Source organism: Pseudonaja textilis, chromosome 13 (genome assembly GCF_049901715.1).
Source record: "Pseudonaja textilis isolate UNSWEBS1 chromosome 13, rPseTex1.2, whole genome shotgun sequence".
NCBI classification, from domain to species: domain Eukaryota; kingdom Metazoa; phylum Chordata; class Lepidosauria; order Squamata; family Elapidae; genus Pseudonaja; species Pseudonaja textilis.
In genome coordinates, this window is record NC_142002.1 from 11,943,012 (window position 1) to 11,962,975 (window position 19,964).

The 19,964-nt window shown below is 41.4% G+C and overlaps 1 protein-coding gene across 2 annotated transcripts in view; it reads right to left on the reverse strand.

Moving 5' to 3' along the window:
• EFL1 (elongation factor like GTPase 1) overlaps positions 1–19,964 on the reverse strand; it is a 61,256-nt gene that overhangs the window by 1,586 nt on the left and 39,706 nt on the right. For both annotated transcript variants that reach the window (XM_026709567.2, XM_087941383.1), the window contains exons 16-19: positions 12,456–12,587; positions 10,637–10,784; positions 8,507–9,510; positions 6,117–6,301 (exon numbers count right to left, since the gene is read on the reverse strand). In XM_026709567.2, coding sequence (XP_026565352.2) covers positions 6,117–6,301; positions 8,507–9,510; positions 10,637–10,784; positions 12,456–12,587 — 1,469 coding nt within the window. The remainder of the gene's footprint in view (positions 1–6,116; positions 6,302–8,506; positions 9,511–10,636; positions 10,785–12,455; positions 12,588–19,964) is intronic.

Sequence of the window (19,964 nt, forward strand, 5' to 3'; positions counted from 1 at the left end):
TCACAACGTTAAAGTATAAACTCGAAAAAAAAAAAGGGGGGGGACAAAGCAAAACTAAACAAGACAAAAAGTGTGCATTTAAAAAAAACCTGACATATGCATAGATTGTATCCCCAATTTCAGGAATAATAAGTTTCCCTTCCTTGCAAAACAGGCCCAGAGTTTATGAATTTCTACAACTCTGATTATTTACCCAACCAATTTGACCCATCACTCTGTTTTCTGGACGTCGCTCTTCCAGGCAGGGGATGATGGGAGTGACAGACTTTGGGAGGAGTGGTTTAAACTTGCTTAAATCTTGCCTTTCCTGGTTAAGGCTAATTAGAGTGAAATTATAAGCAAAATGTACAGGTGGTCCTTGGCTTCGACCACAATTGGGCGAAAATCATATCTGTTAGGTGAATCACTGCAGTTGTTAAGCTGGTCCCATGATTGTTAAGTGAAATCTGGGTTCTCCGTTGACTTTGCTTGTCAGAAGGCAGCCAAAGGGGATCCCTGCGACTGTCATAAAGATGAACCAGTTGCCAAGCGTCCAAATTTTGATCATGGGATCATGGGATGATGCAACGGTCACAAGTGTGAAAACCGGTCATGAGTCACTTTTTTCAGTGCCGTTGTAACTTTGAACGGTCATTAAATGAACTGTTGTAAGTCGAGGACTAGCTGTACACACTATGGAAGAGCAGGCAAATACATTGCTAACAAAAAGGATTAATTAAAACCATATCCAGGTATCTATAAAACCAGGTCAGCTGTCACTCACCAAGCCTCTTCAGAGAGATACTGCAGTCATGTTTCTCTTTGGTATACTGCTGTTAAAAGGTGCTAAAAGGTGATGGGGAAAGTAAAATAAAATAACCAGCAAACAGCTTTCCAAAGCATGGACAGACTTAACCACACATATCTACTTTTATGATCTCTATGTGTGCTATGTGGTTATTCCAATTCACTCTCGCCACATGAGATTCCCCAGTGAAATTTATTTATGCTTGATGAAATCCTGGCCTTGGATCTCGCGCTTAGTCAAGTTCTCCAGATTTGTTGAAACCAGATGTTTAGAGAAAGCATGACAGGCAAAAACTCACAAACAAAAAAAAGAAAGAAAACACAATATATGAAAAAGGGGGCCCGTTACTCTTCTGACTGAAAGACATTAAGCCTACCCTCCGTATAAAATCTAGAAATGATCACGGGAAAAACCTCAGATCTGTATCTTAACAAAAAGGTTCAGTTCTCTTTTACCTGATCAACAGTGCCATATCCTCCTAAACCATCATCCCCTTTAAATAACCCCATAATCCCTTGCGGGGTGGAGTCTGGGCTACTGAGTGGAGCTGAGTGTTTATTGGCCAGATGCCCTTCCTGTTGCCGATGCGGAGATATATGCAGCAGATATATTCTGTGTGCCCAGAGAGAGAAATATCTGCTTCTACCTAGGATCAAACTCACAGCCTCCTGATTGTGAGGCGAGCGCTCCACCTCTAGGCGACCACACCACTCGCCATATCCTCCTAAATGCACAATGATAACGAGAAAATATATGTTTCATCAGACTATTATTAAAAGAACCTGCACAGATATTGGTCAAAGAATCACTTTCTACCATAGCTACTATAACGTAAAAGGTAAAGGTTTCCTTGTCTAGTCATGTCCGATTCTAGGGGGAGGTCCTCATCTCCGTTTCTTAGCCTAGGGAGCCAGTGTTGTCCAAAGACACTTCCGTGGTCATGTGGCCAGCATGACTAAATGCTGGGATGCATGGAACACTGTTACTTTCCCATCAAAGTGGTACCTATTTATCTACTCGCATTTGAATGTTTTACACTGCCAGGTGGGCAGGAGCTGAAACAAGGAACAGGAGGAGCTCACACTGTTGCATGGTGCTTGGATCTCAAACCCGGGCTGTCAGCTCTCCAGCTGAAAAACTCGGTGTCTTTAACCACTGAGCCACTGTGCTTCCTATTGTAATTTATCTTCCCTGAGCCACTGTGTCCCCTACTGTAATTTATCCTCCCATAAAAATAATGCAAAGGCTGTTGTTAATCTGTGAGCAAGTCTATATCACAGCCAAGTATAAGAAGCTCAGGAATTGATAAAAAAAAAATCAGCTATCTGTAGCATAAAATCTCCCTACAAAACACAAGTTTATTAAAAGGAAGAATAACAATGAGCTTATAATAAAATCTGATAGCTGGCAGTATATTTAAACCAACCAAGCAGTGGAAAACAGCTAAAGAAAGTAAATTTTCAAGAAACAGGAAATAATAAATTATACAACGTCAAAATGGTATTAAATCATGGACCCAAATTAAATTCTGATATCCTATGACTAGTGGCCCAACATGAGTTATAGATATCAGGATTTTGCAATCAAGTAGATAACTGAATGAGCTCCATGCATCCATGATGCACTTTTGACAGATACAGTTAAATTTGCTAAAATTAATAATAGGGTTATGGATTATTGATAATTTACAACGTTACACAACTGCACTGCGGTAAGATATCATCTTTTCCCTGAATTACATCTATATCTGGCTTTGAATTCATTTTCTGTGATTTATTAAGAATAAAAAACTGGATTGATAAAAAAAAATCACTGCTACAAAAGCTACAGAGTTCTCCATGACAGCTATCAATCAGTTTTTATTTTATCATCTTTTAAACTTAGAAAGACAATGGGTTGTTTTTTAGTTTTTGGGCTTAGTGGTAGTTTTACGATTAGCCTTATGTTATTTATAGAATATACTAATATTGCAATGAAAGGTAAACATTTAAGAGAGTTATATTTTAATCAAAATTTTATGGGGAAGCTTCCTTATTTTTTTGCCCTGTATTTTAACTTTATGGTTACTTTTCATTGCATTATGTTGTCATGTATGATTACAATCATAAGTATCTTTGTTTGTTTGGTCCAGTGATTAAAGCACCAGGCTAAAAACCAGGAGACGGTGAGTTCTAGTCCTTCCTTAGGGCTGAAAACTAGCTGGGTGATTTAGGGCCAATCACCAAGAGCTGGTGAGTTCTAGTCCCACCTTAGGCATGAAAACTAACTAGGTGAACTTCAGTCAGTCATTCTATCTCAGTCCAACTCACCTCACAGGGTTGTTATTATAAGGAAAGGTATACTTGGACTGTTTGCCACCTTGAGCTATTTATATAAAAATAACAAAGATGGGAAATTAAACAAACAAACAATGCTTTGATTCTGGAAGGGATATATGTAGCAATGAAACATTTGACAAGAAAGGAACAGGTAGACGGCCCAGAGTCATCTTATAGGGGAGATGGGCGGCATACAAATGTAATAAATAAATAAAATAAATAAATCCCGCCACATTATAAAGAAGTTTCATATGCCTCTATATAGGGCCTGGATGTGCTCTAACGCTGGCCCTCTTTGTTAGGGGGAATGAGTGACAGAGAAAATTCCCCAGAGATGGATGACTGTGTAGCTGTGGCCTTAACCTTGTCTAGATAAAGTCACTTGGTGGAAAGAAAGAAAGAAAGAAAGAAAGAAAGAAAAGGAAAGGAAGAAAGAAAGAAAGAAAGAAAGAAAGAAAGAAAGAAAGAAAAAGAAAGAAAGAAAGAAAAGAAAGAAAGAAAGAAAGAAAGAAAGAAAGAAAGAAAAAGAAAGAAAGAAAGAAAGAAAGAAAGAAAGAAAGAAAGAAAGAAAGAAAGAAAGAAAGAAAGAAAGAAAGAAAGAAAGAGGGAGGGAGGGAGAGGGAGAGAGAGGGAGAGAAAGCAAGCAAACTAGCCAGCTTCCTGGTGGGGTATGAGAAATTCCCATCCCTTCCAACTGAATGATATTCACTGGAAATGTCAACTCTGCAGAATTCCAAATGGTGCTTAAGAAAAAGAAGATCGGGAGAGTATTCAGATCCCTCGAGGATGATGGCAAAAGCAGCTGTCCTATTTTTAATAAACCCTGCCTGCTATTGTTTTCCTTAGTGCCAGTCAAGCAAATAGAAATGGAAGAAAGGGGAGGGGGGATTTAAGTTAGAGGGTCAATTCTAATGCCAGAAGAAGTGTGACATCCACAAATAGAAGCCCCGTCTTACACAAGGCACTTAGGAAGACGTTCTTTGTTGTCTTTGTTAATACAGGCATTGCTACAAGCAGACCTACCGGAGAAGAATTATTTTGCACCCATGCCTGTATTTTTTTCCACACAGGGCTCAAAAAGAAAAAAGAGGGAGAGAGGGAGGGGGAGGGGAGGGGGAGGGGAGAGAGAGAGAGAGAGAGAGAGAGAGAATAGATTGCAAATGAATTCCATCTTAGAAAATGGGTGTTATTCTATTCTTCTCTGATCCTTCTCTGTCTTCTACTCAAAAACCTCTTGATTGTAAATTACATGGTTTGAGAAAAATACAGTTTAAGAATGATTAAGAGATAGAAAACTAGGGGAATTATACAGGATCCATTTATTTTATTGCTCTGATCATCCCACAAAGAGGCTTTAGAATTTACTGTGTCTATTTTAGCATTTAGAAATAGTCAGCTTTCTAAAAAAACCAATCATTTAAAACAGAATAGCTTTGCCAAGCATTGCTGGCTAGTTAATTCATTGACTAAATACCAGCTATGCTCAGAGTTCCATCAATAGGGATCTTGATAAAGGCTCCGGGAAGTCCACTAACAGAACAAATTATATTTATACATCACAGATTATCAAATGCAATGTGTTTTTAACCTCTTTACAACTGTTCATTGATAAGGTACTTACATGCTGTGCCACAGGTAAACTGTATCTCCATAATCAACCTGTTTTCCATTCCCTTCCTCCATCTCATTCTAACTTAAATCCTACATCAGTTTAGCCATTCCAAGCATTTGATGAAGCATTTGATGAAGCAAGTCATGACAGTTTATAGCTTTTAATGAAACGTGTTAAATCAGAAAAGATGCTACCAGATTCCTGATTTTGGCTAAATGCAACTCTTTTTCATACGACGTCTTTAGCTACCACAATATCTTTGACTACATTGTACAGTTATCTTTTAAAATTGATCTATTCTAATCCATCCTCAGCACACTTTGTGGCTGTAAGTTCATCAAGCCAATTCTGATTGGTATAACAAAGGATTCCCTTTCTCTGTTGTAAATCTATTGACAATCAATTTCATCAAACAATTACATTTTATTGCCAGCAGATAAATAAGGGAAATATTTCGATTCTGCTTTCTTTTCATTTGGTAACTATAGAAAGAAAGGAATGGATTTCTGGAGGAAAATGGAAACAAATCTTTCTCAATGGAAGCCTTATTTCTACACTTAGTGGAAAGAAATAATCAGGAGAACTTGGCAATGTTTTCCCCTTTGTTAACTCATAAAATATTTCTATGGTCTTTTTTAGAGTTTGTCTCAGAGTCGGCTACACCCAGGCAGTGCCGCTATGTTTACTCCTAATAAATCTTCTTTTTAAGTTTTGGAAGTTTGGCTACAGATTTATGATTTAAATGGGGGTATTTGTTGGAGCCCTGACACCCTTGTTGCTGGTCACTGCTGACAGCCTGATCTTTAATACAAGGCTCATAACCCGCCTCATGATCTCCACCAGGCAAAACTCACTGATGTGATAGGGCCGATGTCAGCTCCCACCTTAGGCCTGTGTGTGCTATGCGGTGCCATGAACGGTGGGGAGAGGAAACAAAGCGGGGAGAATGCTTGGGGAAACGAAAGTAAATGCGGCATCTCATCAAGATGCTGCCTCAAGGTCACCCAGCTAGAAGGAGAGCTGCATACCAAAGCATGCTTGGACTGGCTGTTACTACAACATCGTGCCTAAACTTGATTGGTTACACAAGGTGGGTGATGAAAGACAGTGAGGGGAGGGAAAAGTAGAACTTAGGAATTTTGGCACATGATTCTCAGTTCTGGCTTTGCATTACTGCAATACACTAGTAAAACTACACCTTTCTCAATCAATGGAGCCAAGGATCATTTCTACTTAGAGGTTTAAGCTGTGGCAGATCCGACAACAAAACTCTATAACATCTAATAGCAAATTTTTAAATCCTGACCATCCTTCACGGACTTCCCTCCCCCTCCCCCTTATTATGCAACCATAGGAAATCTTGCATCGACTGATAAAGGGGTTGAAAAAGAAATCATACCTCCCAGTGACTGAAGATCAGTTGTGGACTGGCCAGGCCGCTTGTTCTCTTCCTGATTTCATCAGCAAAACCAAAACTCTCTGCTACTGGCAATAATGCCTTGATGATAAAGATGTCCGTCCCTTCCTTCATCTCCTCTTGCAATACTCGGCCGACTCGCTTGGATAGGACGGCATAGACACGACCTGCCAAGACATGGGTGATAGTATTTCATTGGCCTTCCCACCAACTAATTTGACCATTCAGAGATATAGTTACCAATAAAGGTGAGTATTGGTGCTCTCTGAACTTGGTTGCTTTGTTGCAGGCATTTCATAACCCAAACTAAGTACAGTGGAACCTCAGGTCGCGACTGTAATCCGTTCCAGGACTTTGGTTGCAACCCGATTTGGTCGTGACCGGAGGCACGACTGACTGCGCATGCATGAGCAAAAAAAATGGCACAGAAGGGGAAATTGCTGCGGAAGGTGTTGTGGTTTGCCAGCAGCCTGTGCAGACAGCAGTGGAATTGGACAGTGGGAAAGAATGGAGACCAGTCCAGGAGTCTGGAGAGGACTCGGACAAGGGTTCTGCACCCGATGCAGACATGGGGCCAGGACCATCTGGGAGTGGGGTACTGCCTCTGGAGTCTGGCAGCAACGAGGCAGAGGAACAAGGGGAGCCTGTTCCCAGTGTGCGTGTGCACAGAGCTGCTAGAAGGCAAGAGCAGCTGAGATAAAAGGGGCGACTCGGGAGTAAGGCTTGGAGGTGATTGCCCCTCCCATAAGGTATAAAGGACAGGCAAAGGTAGAGAAACCTTTGCAGGAAGCAAAGTCGCTCACTCTGTTCAGATTAATCCTTGAAGCTCTGTGTGGACTTTGTACTTTCATTGGTTTTCTACAGTTAATTTGGCACTTTAGTTGTTGGCAGCAATTCAGAGAGAAAGGTGGGTGCTTATCTCAAGGGACTATTTGGGACTCATTGTGGGCTGGGAATGAACATAATTCCCAGCACTGAAATAAAACAACAGTTGTTTGGAGTAAGCGTGTGCTTAATTACGGTCTCAGGAAGCCTTGGTCAGAATAGCAAGGAAAATCGCGATGGGAGTGTTTGGCTGCCACCTGAATATATGTTCGCAACCAGAAGCAAACATTTTCCGAAATTTTTGACCCCAATTTGGGGTCACCCAATTTGGTCAGAAGCATTCGCGATCCAAAATTCCACTGTAACATCATCAGAGCATTGATGATATTATCTAGTTTGGTAATGAAATGTCTGCAAGAAAATAAGCAAGCTTGGAGAGCAGCAAAGACCGCTACTGAATTAGGAAGCCTAATAATATATACGGCAAAGAAGCAGACAAAGTATCAAGAAACAGTATTTGTGGCAAGCTGTCATCCGGAATGCAGAAAAAGGTTTTGGGGAGGGGAGATGCTCAGGGTTGGAGCAAATGCTGTTCACAGCGCAATTTTAGCAATTGCACAAGGGAACTTAACTAAAAATAACTCATAACAAACATTATAAATCATCCTTCGCCAATTGATTTTGGTTTTTGGAGTGGGCGGCTGTATCAAATAGAATTGATTAAATCAGTTCGCCACCATCCAGATCTATTGAACTTGCTAATCAGTCAATTCCTGGGAATTCTAGGCACAACGGCCCAAAATATTTGAAAGGGAACTAGGTTGGGGAATGTTGAGCTACGTACTGTCACTTATTATTTTTTGGTTCTAATACTTTAAATAGGTAAATAATCTGCCCAGGAAATGTTGGCTATTGCAAAACGAGGATGTTGGGAATTGAAGCCCACACATCTTAAAGTTGCTACGTTTGAAAAACATTGTACTAAGCCAGGGGTCCCCAAACTTGGCAACTTTAAGACTTGTGGACTTCAACTCCCAGAATTCTCCAGCCAGCTATGGAGATCTCTGTACTAAGCAAACACAAATTGCTTGACTTCTGCTCTCTAACCACACCCTCCTCCTCCAGATGTCATCCCTTAGCAACTACAGGTAGTCCTCGACTTACGACCGTTTGTTTAGTGAGTGTTCAAAGTTGCAAAAGCACTGGAAAAGCGACATGACCATTTTTCACACTTATAATTATTAAAATTCAGACACTTGGCAACTGGCTCATATTTACGACCATTGCAGTATCCTAGGGTCATCTGATCCCCTTTTGCAACCTTCTGATAAACAAAATCAATGGGGAAGCCAGATTCACTTAACAACCGTGTTACTAACTTAACAACGGCGGCGGTTCACTTAATAATTGGGGCAAGAACGGTTGTAAAATGGGAGCAAAGCTCACTTAAAAGTGTTAACAACAGACATTTTGCGCTCAATTGTAGTCGTAAGTCAAGGACTATCCGTGCTCTCTTTATATCGGTTGCATTTTTGGGTCTTTGTTACCTAGGACCTCCGCGGTTGCCATAATTTCACAGGTGTACATGGCAGCCATAAGCCTCTGGGGCTTGGCCTGCATGGCGTAGCGGCACGCTTCCTTCATGGTGGCAATCAGCTGGCCTGAGAAAGGGCCGTAGCAGTCTGCATTCGATGCCTCCCCTTTGCGCTTGTACAGCGATTTCAGGCTGCACCTCTCGTCCTCTTGCAGTTCGTTTTCAGACACGGGTTGAGTCCCCCTCCTTGGTGGAGAGGCAGGTTCCTCTCTGCCGCCGGTCTCTTCCGCAGCCTTCCCTTCCTCTGAATCTTGCCTCTTGAGCACCACCTGCTCTGCGAATCTGCTCATGTCCCATTTCTCCACCGAAAAGCAGACGCCCATCAGTGGTTCTTCACACATCGGTCCCGAGAGCGTAGCCAACTGGAACCCACTGATGATGCTGTTGTCAAAATCCCGGTGCAGAGCCGCTTCTTTGGTTGGCTTGACGCCTTCGAGGCACTGCCAAACAGACCTTTGGTAGCCCTCACATCTGTTCAGTAAGATGTTGGGTCCGCATTTTCGAGGGCCAAAGGACCAGACGGCATCCACGGCATTTCTCCATTTCCAGCCCTGCAGCTTTTGTTCTAGTTTCTCCTTGAACTCCTGTATCCGGCCCAGCATCGTCTGGTTCATCTCCTCGGTTTTCCTGTCTTCGTTGAGAGAAGAGGCAAACAGCTCTATGGTCCGAATCAATTCGCTGTTCTCCTCCAGCAGTTGGGTTACTTCCTCCGGCAACGGCGTCGCTCGTACGCTGAGGGTGGCGTATTTGTTTGGCGTGGATATTGTTATGAGTCCCTCTGAATCCACCTGGACCCCTTCGGGGATTTTATTCTGCTCCTCCTTGCTCTGGTGTATGACGGCCACTTTCTGCTGCTTCCCGATTTCTTCGTTCACCATGTCCACTTTGGGGGGTCTTGTGATGGTTTCTCGGAAGGGGATGATGGGCTTTGAGACGCTGATTTCTATCCTGGCAAACCTGCGGAAAGCCCCAAAAAAGCTCGAGTCAGGTCTGACAATGGTTTTAAGTCCACTGGTAAGTTAACACTCATTACCACTTGAGCCCAACATCGAGTGTCTGGGCGATCGTATTAAAAATATTTCTTTCCCACTTTCTTATCAAAACACCCACTGTGCCATCAAGAGAGCACTAACCTCTAAGAAAATGGTTGATTTTACAAAATTGGGCACAAAGAAAAGACATTTTATTGCACACTGAGGCTAGTAATTACTTCTAGCTTGGCTTTCTGGTCTCACTGGATACAGGAAGGTTATTTTGAATTTTGAATCTGCAGCACTCCTGATGTTGTTTATTGTCAGAAGGCAATCTATTTGTCATCATCCTAACCATTACCAGCTAATTGCAGTGAGAACTAGGCAAATGAACTGGTGTGAGGACAGATTCTTTTCCAGATTCTCCAACTAGACCCAATCCTCTCTTAGTGACCATGTTCAAATGACCAGGTTAAGGAAATGTCTGTGTGTGTGTGTGTGTGTGTGTGTGTGTGTGAGAGAGAGAGAGAGAGAGAGAGGGAGGGAGAGGGAGGGGGAGGGAGTGAGGGAAGGAAGGAAGGAAGGAAGGAAGGAAGGAAGGAAGGAAGGAAGGAAGGAAGGAAGGAAGGAAGGAAGAAAGAAAGAAAGAAAGAAAGAAAGAAAGAAAGAAAGAAAGAAAGAAAGAAAGAAAGAAAGAAAGAAAGAAAGAAAGAAAGAAAGAGGGAAGGAGGGAGGGAGACTCTGCAAAGATGGCTGTTTGGTGCCATCTCATTCAGACAAAATTCTCTTGTACAGCTAAGCCAGTGTTACTCTCACTCTAGTGAACGTTATCAGGTGCACAAAATTGGATCGTAAATCTATGGTCAGAAAATGATTGTTTTAAAAAATTGCAGTTGTATTTGTGAATGGTTGCTAACTGGCCGCTAAACAAAAACTGAGTGTATGTCATAGTAGCACTTGTCTCTGATTTGATGGGGACACTGAATAACCTGGGTTTCTGTTTTTACCCTGGCATAAAGCTATTCTTGTGCATCTAACTTCCTTAATAATGCTGCATCAAAGCCATTATTACCATGGTCCCTTCGTTTGATTTCATTCTTCCCACAACCCACCTTTCTTTCAAGTCATCCAAACAGCGTTGAAGATGGACTTCTCCTGCAGTAATTAAGACATGCTCTCCCGTCTCTTGGATCAAAATCTGCACGCAGGGATCAGCCTGGTTTAAGAGCTTCATTCCTTTAACCAACTGAGGCATCTCACCTGGAAAGCCAAAAGCATGCTAGAAACGCCTTGCTTCGAAGAATCGTGCAGTGCAGCAAAAGAGCTGCAGGACAGGAACGAGAAGCCTTTCATTCCAAGCTCAGAGTCACATCAAATCCATGGTCATCCTTTAGAATGAATCCACTAGATCTCAAGGTGATCCTTCTGCTTACTTACCCCAGTACTATTGCTGAACCACAATTTTTTCCCACCCTTCTGACTTTTTTTTAGAGGTGCGCTAGCTTCCAATCAGGGTGGATAAAAATCGATGATTTTTTTAAAAAAATTGGATTATTTTTTTGATTTAAATCAGGTTTTTTTTTTATTTTTATCAATTTATTTTAATAAAATGCTTTTGGAGTAAAAACCTACCTAAAGATAGTTTTCTATTTAAGCTGCATTCATAATTTAGTTAATTCAGCACGAAACGGAGCTTAGTGACATAGCACGAGGCTGCGTATTCTGGAATATTTATATTTTTGGTACATTCATTCAATGAATCCAAACTCTGCAAGCTGAGATAACATGCACTGCATTGATGCATTCACACAATGTCACAGCAGAGATGACAGTTGTGCTTTAAAAATGATGATTTAAATAAGTGGTCGCCAACCAGTGGGCCGGGGACCACTGGTGGTCCGCGTGAAAATTTGGGTGGTCCGCAGAGAAATGTCCCCTCCAAAGCCCTCCTCCCAAAGCAATTGATCCAGGCTGTGCGGGAACACAAGGCTGCGCCGCCCACATGGCTCGCCCACCCACTGGCCCCCACCCTTCGGCCGAGCATAAACCTTACCTTGAGTAGAGCCACGCAAGCTGGAACTGGAAGGTAAGACTAATGGCAGGGGAGGGAAATCTGACCCGGGGGTGGCTTTCTGACGTTGGTGGGAAAGTCGGTCCCAGATCCCAGAGCTACAATAGTCACAGGAGTGGCCTTTTGGTCATCCTGGAGCAGCTCCTCCAGTCCGTGGCAGGCTGGTGCACCCAGGTGGAGGAGCAGCTGCTCCGGGATGACCAGAGGGCCACTCCTGTGACTACTCCAGCTCTGGAATATGGGACATCAGCAAGCCACCACCAGTCCAAATTCATATTAGTGGTCTGCGGCGGGATTTAAAATTATGAGTTTGGTGGTCCCTGAGATCCAAAAGGTTGGCGACCCCTGATTTAAATAGAGTTGATTTCAATCAAGCCTTTTTACTAGTGATTTAAATCATGATTTAAATCGACTTGACTTAAATCAAATATAGGTAGCCCTCAACTTACAACAGTTCGTGTAGTGACTGTTCAAAGTTACAACAGCATTGAAAAAGGTGACGTATGATCGTGTTTCACACTTACAACCATTGCAGCATCCCCCATGATCACGCGATCAAAATTTGGAAGCTTGGCAACTGGTTCATATTTATGACCGTTGCAATATCCTGGATCATGTGATCCCTTTTGTGACCTTCTGACAAGCAAAGTCAGTGGGGAAGCCAGATCCACTGAACAACCGTGTTCCTAACATTAAAAAAAATGCAATGATTCACTTAACAACTGTGGCAAGAAGGTCATAAAATGGGACAAAACTCACTTAATGAATATTTCACTTAGCGGCATAAATTTTAGGCTCAATTATGATCGTAGCTCAAGGACTATGTGTACACTCTTTAATAATACACAGATTATTCTTACTTGGGTGCTTCGGCTCCACAGCCACTCGTACAATCGGCGTAGCTTCAAAGTTGAGTGGATTAAATGGTGGACAAGCCGGAGAGGAGGACAAGGTTGCTGATTTCAAAACAAACTCCTGCAAGCCACCTATTCCTGAAATGCATGAAAGTGTGAATTTGAAACACATTTTTCATCCATATCAGTTCCCTCACTAAAGACAATGGAAAAACATTTTAAAAAATATATAAGACAGGGCACATTTGAACTTAGATTACAGGTTATATTTTATGACAGACACGGCATGTTCTGATCGGAGGAACTAGGAAGCTGAAAAGCATCTTTCTACAAGGAGAGAAGACTGGTTTTTTTCCTAAAGGCATTGTTATAAATGATAGGGAATCTCTGGCTTTCCAAAGACTGATGAACTACAACTCCCAGCGTCCCTTATCATTGCGCAGGCTGGCTGGAGCTGCTGGATATGGAGGTTCAATAAAGATGCCAAATTCTACATGTTTTCAGCCAAGGAAGGCCATCCCGTTACCAACAGACACACAATGATGCTCCAATTCAATTTTAAAAAAAGTGTATTAGCTAATTTAAAGGGATACAAGAGGCACAAATTAGGGTAAATCTGTTCTAGTAATTCCTCTCTGAACAAAGGGAAGTGTTTCCCCTTCTTCTTCATTATGTTTCTGTTTACAGTATTGTGATGACCCGGGGCATGGCACAAAGGCAACACAGTCAAATAAGCAAGAAGAGTCCTTTTATTATCTCCAACTTTTCCCCCAATGTCCAGGTTACCTTCGGCTGGAGAAATACTCTCCCAGGAACAGCCTTTAAGTGGAGGAAATTCAGTCCGAAAACAAAGCACATGCAAACTGTAACTAAAAATTCAAACATATCACGCTGCAGCAATTAATTTAACAGGAGAAGAAATTGCAGACTTTAACGCACAGCAAAACACACACAGTTGGGAAGACGCCAGGAACACAGGTAAGTCTCCACAATACCAGATAATTCACGATTTGCTCCCAACAACTTGCTGTGCGCAGCTTCCCTTTTTAAACACTGTATTCCCAGCTGCAGCTAATGAAGGGAATCAGGGCCCTTTCCTTCCCCATAAGCCACACAACTCACATTGGTCCCTTCTCCGTTCCTCCCTGCGTGCCCTAGGATGAAGAGGGACTGGGCCTGGATCTTCCTCCGAGTTTCATCTCCCTTGCTCTACCTCTTCCCTGGTCTGCACAGCCAGACTGTGCCCTTCCCCAGTTTCTTCCACAGCCAATGGAGCCACACTCCCTCTCCCTGTCAGTTGCTTGGCCTCCCCCTCAGAATCAGATTTTGACCGAGGCATGAGAAGTATGTTTTTTCCACTCAATATAATTGAGTGGAATCAGCCCTCTTCTTCTATCTGTTTACCTCTCCTTTAGATACCTCTACATTCTTGTCTTTTTATAATGTCACTAGAGACAGTATGAAACTTAGATGTAGCCATGGCGGTGCAGTGGTTAGATGAAGTAGCAGGCTATTTTTGCTGACTACCAGCTGCCAGAAGTTTGGCAGTTCAAATCTCACCGGCTCAGGGTTGACTCAGCCTTCCACCCTTCTGAGGTCAGTAAAATGAGGACCCAGATTGTTGGGGACAATATGCTGACACTTTAAACCACTTAAGAGAGGGTTGTAAAGCACTGTGAAAATGGTGTATAAGTCTAAGTGCTATTGCTATTGCTATCATTATTACGAAAAGAAGATGATGGATCTCTCTTGAGTTGATGCTACTGTGACTTATTTATGTATCTCAAACCATAGACCCTGCTCCATATGGCTATCATTCAACCCAATGGGGAAAGTCATGCTGAGAAAAACCAAGGCACTGTGATGAATTTAAGGACATATATATTTGCAATTGCAAGAGTTCACTTTTTAGCATTTGCCTGTTCCTCCTCATTTGGGCTGACTTTCTAATAGTAGGAAAAAACATATCTTCAAGAGTCTTAGACCGAAGACACAAATAAGACTCCTTCAGTCTTGTAGCCATATCCTTCATATCTGAGATGAACTGAAAATATTTGCTCTGCAGGCAATGATCTACAATGAAATGGAACAAGCCACAGAAACATTACATTTTAGGATAATGCCAAGTGAGAATGCAACAGCTGAATTTTTCAGCTATCCTTATATTTCATTTGCAAAACAAGCAGTCAGGTAATTAAAGTTGAATTTCCTAAGACCTGAACTTATTATTCTCAAAGCCTAGGGCTTCCTTTTGTAAACAGTGTCCTGGCATGTACATTTCTCTTTCAAACAATTATTCTCCTGCATTGACACTGAAGTATCAAGGCTGAAATACTAGTAATAATTGGGTGGTACCTAGCACTACCTACAAGAATGGCATTTGCTATTTAAAAGGCTGTAAAAATTAACCAAAGTGGAAATTAGGAAAGAAGTCATATTCAAGGCCATAAGCAACAGCATGAACAGCCAGTAAATTATCTTTTTTTTTTCAATTTTCACATTAAAAAGTCTTCGCTACTGTGGGTGTAGGAACAGATGGCATGAAAGAGAACAATGGGAACAGCTCAAACATGCTTGTCATTACTGGATGTTATTAATAAGACTCGTGTGTCATGCTGTCTAATTATAAGTGCAAGCACTCCAAAACAAAGTTTATTGACATGATTCTTTTGCAACAAAAACAATTTCTGTTTTCTTATTCTGGCTACATCAGGAGATTTTTTTTTAAAAAAAATTCTTTAATTGCATTAATCCTCAAACATAAAAGAGCTAGTTGAACATGAGTTTAGTTTTTAACCAGTTTCTCATTTCACTTAGGTTTATTTGCTGTGTTTGCTATATTTGGAGAACTGGTTTTTAAAAAAGACTGCACTTTTCTAAACAGTATACTCTTGGATAAAATTCTGACATGTGCATTTTTTTTCATGCAATTTTCTCAGATATATAATGTAGGTGAACATTGTACCACTAAACATGTGCATTTTTTACACAACCCAGTATTCATATTTTTGAATGTATTTCAAACTGTGTTCTCATTATCCAGGAAAATGCAAGTATCAAAGCATAACTTCATTCCACTTTGCATAATGGATTGAAAATATTAATTACATAAAAATGCAAACCAAATCCTTCATTGTGAGATGAGGAATGCATGCACTTACCTTCACAAGTCCTCTACACAGAATAATTATAAAGCCAGTGTAGCCCAGAGAGAGATATTTTATTGATTTGTTAATAAATACAGAAACCCCTTCATATATCTTCAGTTTGATTTTAAGCATCAAGTGAATGAGCTCTTTTGAGTCCTAGAAACAGGGGAGGCCCACAACACATCTCATAAATTTACTGATGTCCTTAGAGGTCTTGTCTGTAACATTCCCTCAGAAGGAACACGGAAATGGAAACGAATCCTGATATTACCAAATTCTGTCAGAGGGAGCTTTCTTAAATCAAGAAAAAAATGTGAGCCTTCAATCAGATAATTAATGTCTTCTGCAGGCTGGCAAGGAAAATCCTTATGGATACAAAAAGAAAAAAAGAAAATGAACCAGAATTCATTTCGTGAAACCACAACGAAAACATAATCTCATGTTGAAGAAAGAAAGAAAAGAAGTGTCAATTTAATACGTCTTAGGAACCCTTTAAAAAAAGTTGTAAAATATTTATGAAAAAAAAAATCACGATCAGCAACTATCCAAGTTGAGTCTCGGACCTAGTGAAATGGGAATTTTTATTCCGGGGCTCCCAGTATTATACAGCAATATGTCAATGAGAAGAGGCTCTAGTAAAATTTCATTTGAGTGCTCAAAATCCAATACAGTTTCAGTCATTGAGTAACACTGCCATTCCTTGTATGCCTATTAAGTATTTCTTGATCTGGAGATGAGAACATGTAAGTGTTTTGTGTTATACTTACAGCCTGAGAATAACTAGGTACATCAGTTGAAAAGGAACAATGATGGAACAGAAGAACAAAGGCTACACCAGTGTATTTGATGGCAAAGTTGACCTATTCTTGCTTGGCCAATGAAAAACCAAGTAGGTGGATGGAGATAACCGAAGCACTATAGCAATAACACTTAGACTTATATTCCGCTTCACAGCCCTCTCTAAGCAATTTACAGAGTCAGCCTCTTGCTCCCAACAATCTGGGTCCTCATTTTACCCACCTTGGAAAGATGGAAGGCTGAGTCAACCTTGAGCCAGTGAGATTTGAACTACCAAACTTCTGGGCAGCCAGCAGTCAGCAGAAGTAGCCTGCAGCACTGCGCTCTAACCACTGGGCCACTGAGGCTCATGATGGTCAAAGGATGGGATAAAATTAAATATATACACAACACAAGTCTCAGTGTAAAATGTGGACGCCATTGCCAAAAAGCAGTGTATTTTAAGAGCATTCCTGTTGTTATGTCTTGGCTTGTTTATTTCCCATTATAGCTGCAACAAATTTATCACACATACCCGAAGCTTCTAATTACTATTTATAAAACACAGGAAACCAGAGTACCACACATAACATTTAAAAACAGAAACCCAGCCTTATAGATATAAGGCAAAACATGTATCAAGGAATGTAAGGTTAGAAATAGTGTGTTTCATTCTCATATTCTCTCCCTCTCCCTCCCTCCCTCCCTTCCCCTCCCCCTCCCCCCCTCTCTCTCTCTCTCACACACACACACACTTTTTTTGCTTCTAAAGAGAAGGATCTTTCTCAGGTAGATATATCATGGAATAATTTTTATTTTTGATGCTCTATTTCCTCTAGAGGTTTTGGGCCCCCACTAGCTCTGAACACTGGCAATGGATGGCAGGGGCTGGCACAAGCCCAAAATAAGTGAGGATCGTTGGGATTGGCAAAAAAATAGTTTTATGAGCCACCGTGGCGCAGTAGTTAAGAGTGCAGTACTGCAGGCTACTTCTGCTGACTGCCTGCACTTTGGCAGTTCAAATCTCACCAGGCTCAAGGTTGACTCAGCCTTCCATCCTTCCACCGTGCGTAAAGAGGACCCAAACTGTTGGGGGCAATAGGCTGACTCTATAAACCACTTAGAGAGGGCTGTAAAGCCCTGTAAAGCGGTATATAAGTCTATTGGTGGTATTGCTATTAAGATAGAAGATCCTCCATTTAAGATTCAATGCAATAGTTGTATTGATTTAGTTTCCTGTCTTGTTCCATATGGTGTCTCTGCTAATAATACTTGTAGATTGAGGAAGACGGAGCAGGACCTTGCTATAAAAACACCTTCTGCTTTTATCAATTCTGTTGAGAAACTTTGCTTTCCTCTTGTCGTCCCAGCAAGAAGCATCGGAGCATTACCCAGTGTTCACGCCCAGCTAATTTATTTCCATGTCTTGCTTGCCACCGAAGACTCCTCTGAAGCTAAATACGTCTGGCTAACATTTTTGCTGACTAAACGAAGAGCTTTGCAAGAAGGGTGTCATGTATCAGCCACAAACAGACAGAGGCCGGGCAGCATCTCCTCCAAGATGAAGGAGGAACTCGGGAAAGCAAATGTCGCCTTTTTTCCCCTGCCACCCTAAGGTATCTCATTTGGACTTCCATTTAAAAAAAATTGGGGAAGTCAACCTCCATCTTTCACTAGGTTCACTAGTGATACAGAAATTATAAAAACCACTGTGAGGCTAGGAGAAGAACAGAGATCAGTGAAATCCAGACAGTCCTAGCCGTGCTTTTATTTACCCAAATAAAAATGTAATGAAAACCATTGAGATGTCACACATCAAATGCTTTTAGAAAAGAATGCCCAAACGGTTGACGCTGTTTTATCTTCCTTCACACACTGCTACCTGCAATTAAATAACGCTAATCTGAGATGTATAGATGAGTAGTGGATGTGTGAGAGAAGCAGAGAGAGAGAATGGTGAGAGACACAGCAAGTTTACAAGTGCTAACAGAATTCATTAACGGCCTTTCAGAGAACTGAACTGTATAGTTAAGTAGAATTTAACATGGACATTTTTGGACATTACAGATGTAGGGCTCCTGCATTTCTATGACTAATATATAGATACTAGCTGGATACCCATGGTTCGCTATGAAACTGTGTGATCGGGCTTAGTTTTTGGAGAGGAAAATCAGGGGGAAAAATTCTGCCTCTGCCTACCAGCATCCATCGGTATTCATCTGGCTAGTGTCCTGTCAGTGTGAGAGGGTTGAGGTCTGTTTGGAAACTGAAACAGTATTTGCTGTGTGAGCAAGAAGGAGACAGCAAGGAGCCTGGGCATGGCTTAGCTCAACTGTTCCGTACTAAAGCTGCTTGGTGCTGTGAAGCTAAAACTGAAACTGAAACTCCTCCCCTCTGCTTGTATTTTGCATTTGGAAGAGATTTCAGGTAGGGAGGGGGAGTAGAACTCCTTAACATCAGAGCGTGTTAATAATAATATATGAAATACTAATACCTCTGATGGCCATTTTGAAAAATCCTTTCTTAGTGAGCACCTAGAAGCCAAGAGCAACATACGTGCCAAATTTCAAATTTTTAGGCTTTACAGTTCTGGAGATTTTGTGATGGTGCATGAGTGGTATTTTGTTTTTATATATATATATATATACAGAAAATTGAGCAGATCATGGTGGAATCATGTTTTCTTAGGACACATAATCTTTGTTTTGAGAAGAGTTTCATGACCCAAGACTCTTCTACATAAAATTAGCAGCAATAGCACTTGGACTTATATGCCGCTTCACAGCCCTCTCTAAGTGGTCAGCATCTTTCCTCCAACAATCTGGGTCCTCGTTTTACTGACCTCGGAAGGATGGAAGGCTAAGTCAACCTTGAGCCGGCTGGGATCAAACTCTTGGAGTAAGCAGTAACCCTAACCCTAACCCATTTTTCACACTTACAACCATTGCAGCATCCCCATGGTCACGTGATCAAAATTCAAATGCTTGGCAACTGGCATGGACTTATGGCAGTTGCAGGGTCCTGGGGTCATGTGATCCCCTTTTGAGACCTTCCGACAAGCAAAGTCAACGAGGAAGCCAGATTCACTTAACAACCATGTTACTATCTTAACAACTACAGTGGTTCACTTAACGTTGCAAGAAAGGTCATAAAATAGGGCAAAACTCACTCAACAACTGTCTCAGTTGTTAGCAACAAGAATTTTGGGTTCAGTTGTGGTTGTAAGTCGCGATCTACCTGCACCATGTCCAACCCACAAAAGATTTAGGCTGGTTCAACTCTATTATTCCTTCTGCCAGTACATAGCCATGCCATAGTAGATCAACCTCTGGTTCACTCACCCCATTACACCATAAGCCATGGTTTGCAAGCCATAATGACAGCCCACAGGATCACAAAAGCTAACAAACAATGTTATGGTGTATGTGTCAATCTTGTTCAAGATGAAACCAAACTGAGGGTGAATATGAGAATTTAGATGTCAAGGTCTAAACTGACCCAGTTAAGTGCTTAATATAAGCCAAACTCATTCCCATCAATCAACTAATTGCTCTGAAAGCAGACAAGTAAAACAAACAAACCAGAAGAA